This window comes from Sipha flava, unplaced genomic scaffold (assembly GCF_003268045.1).
Source record: "Sipha flava isolate LNK unplaced genomic scaffold, YSA_version1 16245_pilon_pilon, whole genome shotgun sequence".
Classification (NCBI taxonomy): Eukaryota; Metazoa; Arthropoda; class Insecta; order Hemiptera; family Aphididae; genus Sipha; species Sipha flava.
This window is the reverse complement of record NW_020271808.1, coordinates 1-5412: the sequence shown is the minus strand read 5'-3', so window position 1 is coordinate 5412 and position 5412 is coordinate 1. Positions and strand designations below refer to the sequence as shown.

The 5412-nt window shown below is 36.0% G+C and overlaps 1 protein-coding gene across 1 annotated transcript; it reads right to left on the bottom strand.

The window, feature by feature from the left end:
• Positions 1-12: 12 nt before the first annotated feature.
• Positions 13-5365, bottom strand: LOC112679456 (the record flags this gene model as incomplete). Its single annotated transcript, XM_025549249.1, has 9 exons — positions 3998-5365; positions 3804-3932; positions 3508-3747; positions 1114-3354; positions 947-1057; positions 573-883; positions 382-514; positions 135-311; positions 13-70 (listed from the first exon to the last, which is right to left on the bottom strand). Coding segments are annotated over exons 1-9 (3557 nt in total), but the record flags the coding sequence as incomplete, so codon positions are not given.
• Positions 5366-5412: the final 47 nt, after the last annotated feature.

The window sequence follows — 5412 nt, the reverse complement described above, 5'->3', positions numbered from 1 at the left end:
TAGTGTTTTCGCATCACATTATAATGATAATCATACATTAAACTTTTGCTTATGTCAAGAACCGCGAGACCTATGTACATTAAAAATCTCAATAATACCTTTATATATGTATATATTATTAATAGAAAAATTACCAATATAAATAGGTTTGCAAAAATTGATGATCTTATTTTCCAATGTTATAGCATTTAGGTTTTCAGAATACGTAGTGCAATGTTTAAATGTCGATTTGTTTATTAATTTCTGTAAACGTCTATCACACGATACAAGTTCCATTTCCATGCGTTTACGAACGTTTTCCATGGTTTTTCCTGCATGAAAATCATATGATAAAGACAATAATTAAAATAATTTTTTTTTTTTTTTTCTATAATAACATACCGAATACAGCGTTGTTTAATAACTTAAAGAAATCCTTCTCAAATTCATTCTTTGCCTTTTTTCGCATCTCGGTATTCAACGCAATGTATTTGGCTAACCAGTCAGACTGGTTAAATTGAACAACTCTATGAACCTATAACATAATTGTTAATAATTCTATGATAAAAAAAAACATGTAATATAATATTCACCTTTTCAACTATGAGACCATTGTTCAAGGCTTGATGGAGGTTGCGATAGTGAACAACATAATTTTTTTTCGGTTTAAACGTAGCCACGAGTTTCTGCACTTTTGAGCCTGGTGGTATACTGTTTTGTGGTAAAAATGGCAAGCTGTTGTGTTTATCGTGAAGTTCTTTCGGATAAGTTATGTCGACTTCATAGAACCGTCCTATGGGGGAAGTCGCGTTCAAATCAGCTAATCCGTTAAGAGACGGTTTGACCCACTTGAAGCCTCCGTAGGGCATGAACTGTGACATTGCCCAACCGTAAAGATTATTGCCTAGGGTTTTAAAAGTATAAAATTAGCTTTATGATAATAATAATAATGTATAGATTAACTTGCAATCCTGATAGACAAGCCAGGATTTTGGGTCTGCTGGGTTATAATCAGGTGTTCTCTCATTGTTAGCTTTTGCGTACCGCATGCTGGCCTGTGTAAGTCCTCCTCGAATACCTATAAAAGTGATATCGTATTATCGTTTGAATAAAAATAATTTCCATTATACTAACCATTTTCAATCATTAATAGCATTTCATAATCCGATAGTAAATCCAGTTTTATTGAGGTGTATTTCAACATTGCATCGAAAGAAAACGCTGGTGCTGTAAAATAGTATGCTGGATCCAAATTGTATGTGCTCAAACATAAATCCCGGAAATTTTCGAATACATCCGCTAGAAGCAATACATCAATTTTCAGGTAAAGATCTGAATACTCGCCCAACGTTTGACAATTGAAATGACTCCATACGTCTTTCGCAAACTGATATTCAGTTTCTTTTATGTATTCTTCTGTTAAGGTGCTATAAAAGTCCTCTTTTGCAGGTAATGTTGTTTGTTCAAGCTTAGCCCAATCATCAGTGAAGTCATAAGGATATACACCCTTACGGGTGACAAGCGGTAGATCATTATTGGAAAAATGTTTTGCGGTTATGCGGAATTTTTCCAAGTTTGGTGTTATTAGATTGGCGGCGAGTGTTGATAAGCGTGTAGCCATAAATCTGAATGTATCCACGAATCTGAACGTAAAATTGTTACTTATATATTTCGAAAAAGTAACGAATTTCTCCTCGCTGTTTGGAATTACTTTTATTCTATGTGAATCATAACCAAGTTCTGTTACTATAAAATGAGCATCATAGTTGGTCAGATTATGAATGAAAACTGGTACGTATATCGGTTGTTTAAGACTTAAATTACATCTACTGCATAAAGTCTGTCTAAATTTCCCGGTCAAGTGGTCATGATCTCTAATACGGGTGTAGTTATTAACATCGCATTTGCATAGATTGCAGTGCGTCGCTGCTTCATGAACTTGTATGTCGTCTGCGAACATATTAATCGGAATATTCGTCTTCAATAATTTCTCTATATTCAACGATATATCCGTCACGGTTTCGATGAAATGCCTCGCCACATCAGGCTGACTCTCACTTCCTCGGTAGATCACCGGTTCCGTTGGTATATTGTGTTCACTCAATAGCTCTGTCGGTACATCTTCACTCGCCTTCACAATGAGACCATAGCTCATAGGACGGTGTTTTTGTATGATTGTTGTATTATCACCCTTTTCCTCATCAGTCTTTACAAGCAGAGCCTCAAAATCGGCATATATAACAATAGGATGTCTTTGTGCGTTTTGCCAAGCGTTAAATTCAAGAACTGTTCCATCTTCAGGCATTTTCGGTAGTATGGGTTTATGCGGGCCGCATATTAATCTGTGGTGTTCTAGCGCTGCCTGCCCGCTTAATTTATGCTTTAAATTTTGTTTGTGAAATGATGTAAAGCATCTTTTGCAAAATATTGCCTGACTTTCATGTTGAGTTTTTTGCGAGCGTATAAGGCGGGAAAAATTCGAGATGTAGATGTAGTGCGAGTTTTCGTCATCCGTCACCGACAACAGATCAAAGTGGTTGGCTTTCTCCTCATCGGCGACACGTAGCGGGTACACCTCATACGTCGGATATTTACGCGGTGGCTGTAACTTTTTGTCTAACCCATACACATTCACAGTGACGTTCGGATTATTTTTTTCAAATTTAGAAATATCTGATAGCGGTGTTGGAAACGAAATACCATCAAAATTATATTTTCCTTCGTGTTGGCGATAATTTTCACCAATACGATATTTTGGTTGTTCAGTCACATGCTTAGCTAATATAGCCCACTTGAAACATTGCTGGTCATTGTTTTGTGGGTTGATGGTGGCCCGTTTCCTATCTATATATGCCGGTAATTTAATATATGACGATCCAGCCATTGGTGTGTAATTGTATATTCCTAATAATAAACCGTCTATGGCTTCCAAAGTAAAGCCACTACCGCGGTAAACATAAGCGTCTTCCTCAGCTAATAATTTTACGAACGCTTGTTCTACTATTGAGTCGATATCCGTATGCATGAAAATTTCGGTCGCTGTTGTTTTAAACGCTCGGTTCTCCAACGAATTTGGTACGTTGGCTCGGTTATAGGTCGCCTCGAGCTTAAGATTAAATTTAATCGCCCCTTGCTGAACGCGTGTTTTTAATATTTGATTTAGCTCGGGCTCGAGCGAGTGGAGAAAGTCAGGGTAATTTTGAACATTGTTAATATTTTTGGCATAATACCACACTATTTTTCGATTCGCAGACGAGGAAATTTCTGCGAACCCGGGAGTCTTAACCATACCCATCCTAGCTTTTTTCACCCTAGCTGCCGAGGCGGTGTTTGCAGTGGAAACCCGTTTACCATTTACACATGTAGTGTAAGAATCTTTAAAAAAAAAAAAAATTTCGACTCTATTATAAATATTTTTGACCCCGTGACTGATAAATAAAACTTATTGGTATATCTATTAAAATATAACGACATATGTCTTTGTGTAATTAATCCACGGCGCGTAAATTATTTTAAAATAAAACTAACCTGTAATAACATCTTCCGAGTCCTGAGTTTCATCCACCATGGGAATACGAAAATCGTTATTGGATGGTGAATTGTTGGAAACCGTGTTTGATCCACCGGCCGGGTCATCGGGAACAAATATTTGAGGGGCAATCTGAATATGACCCTGTGTAGTAGGCAAAGGCGTTAACTGTTTAACACCTTGCGGTTCTGGTTGGGCAACAATAGATGTAACCGGTTGACGATGAGTCGTAAAAGAGCCTTGGAAATAAATTATTATTAAAAAAAGTTCTATCTTTAATATTGTAAAATCTCACTTTGATCATTTTCAGGCATTTCCGCTAACATTTCATCATACCCATCATTAAAATATTCGTCCAGCGTATTATTAGCATTGTGAGTATGATTTGATGGACCTGGTACTATAATTTCACCTCGAGCAATAGCTTATAAAATAAATATTGAATTAGATATTAAACCTTACAGATCATAAAATAAATATTAAACATACCATGCTTGTTCTTCATATGTCTATTCAGATGACATTTGTAGCTGAAGATCGACGCACAAACAGTACACGTGAAACGAACACCATCGTGATTTTTTTGATGAGCTTTCAAATTACTTTTACGTGTAAACGTGGATGGACACTGATCGCATTTAAGCATGTTGTTTAAGAATTTCAAAAAATAATATTTAAAAATTAAACACTATAAATTTTTTTAAAGACTTAGAGAGAAGAAATACGTGTACAACGGTTTAAAACGTACTGAAGAACTGATGGCTCTTACAGAATATAAAAAGAGTATTTTCCTAATTATACCCGTACTCAAGCTGGTATGCTAATTTTTAATTGATTTTCTTTAATTATACATGAATATAATCACTGTCTAAGTATTGGTCAGCTAATGATACTTTATTGATATTACACTGTATGAAGATACGTCCGACAGAAGGTACTAATATCGGACAATAATATGTTTTTCATTAAAATAGGTATTTTAATATCATTAAGTATAACGAATAATCCTAATGATAGGAAATGTATCTTATTGTCAATCCGACGCCAAACGTCGGAGCGACGACGATAGTTTTTACAAGGTATTGTGTGGATATCGATATATATAGCGGCTATTAAGAGTCCGCGACATCCTGGCGATTAAAGGCCATTATATCGATAATTGTATTCGCATAGCTTATTGTCAATACGGTGCCAAACGTCCTTAATTGAACTATTACTAATTTCAATACAGCGCCAAAATAAAATAGACATTAATTTTACTGTCTAATGGGAGAAAATGTCTTTCAATCACTAATGTCCAGGTGGTGTGTGAATATTTTATAAGTTTCTTTCAATATAAATGGCGAGGAAGTCTATATTTAATTACATTTTATTATTTTTTCTAAAAATATAAGAGGGAACTATACGTTATGAGAATATTTATATGATTATGTATATTATTTAGCGTGTATTTAAATATAGCAGTATTGACTATATTGTTTAAGAGTCGAGGTAGGACAATGATATCCACCCGGTTCGATTCTAACGCAGAATATTATATTTTTTAAATATATGATAACATAACAAATGATAACAAGTGATAATATATTATAACTGATAACAATAATGTGTGATATCGTGTGATAACAATAATATGTGATAACTGATAATGTACGTCGCGCACGTACGCGATCTTACGGAAGAGAGGGAGTGAGTGGTGGTGGGAGGCGGCGGCGGCGGCGGCAGCGGCTGCGGCGGTGGTGGTCGGCATGGTCGGCAAGGGTCGGCAAGGGTCGGCAGGGTCGGCATGGTCGGCATGGTCGGCAAGGGTCGGCAGGGTCAGCAGCGGTGGTTTCTGAACCGCCAAAATGATCCTACTATTATGTAAGTTTTAAAAGTTGTAAAAATAAATTGGAATCGATTTA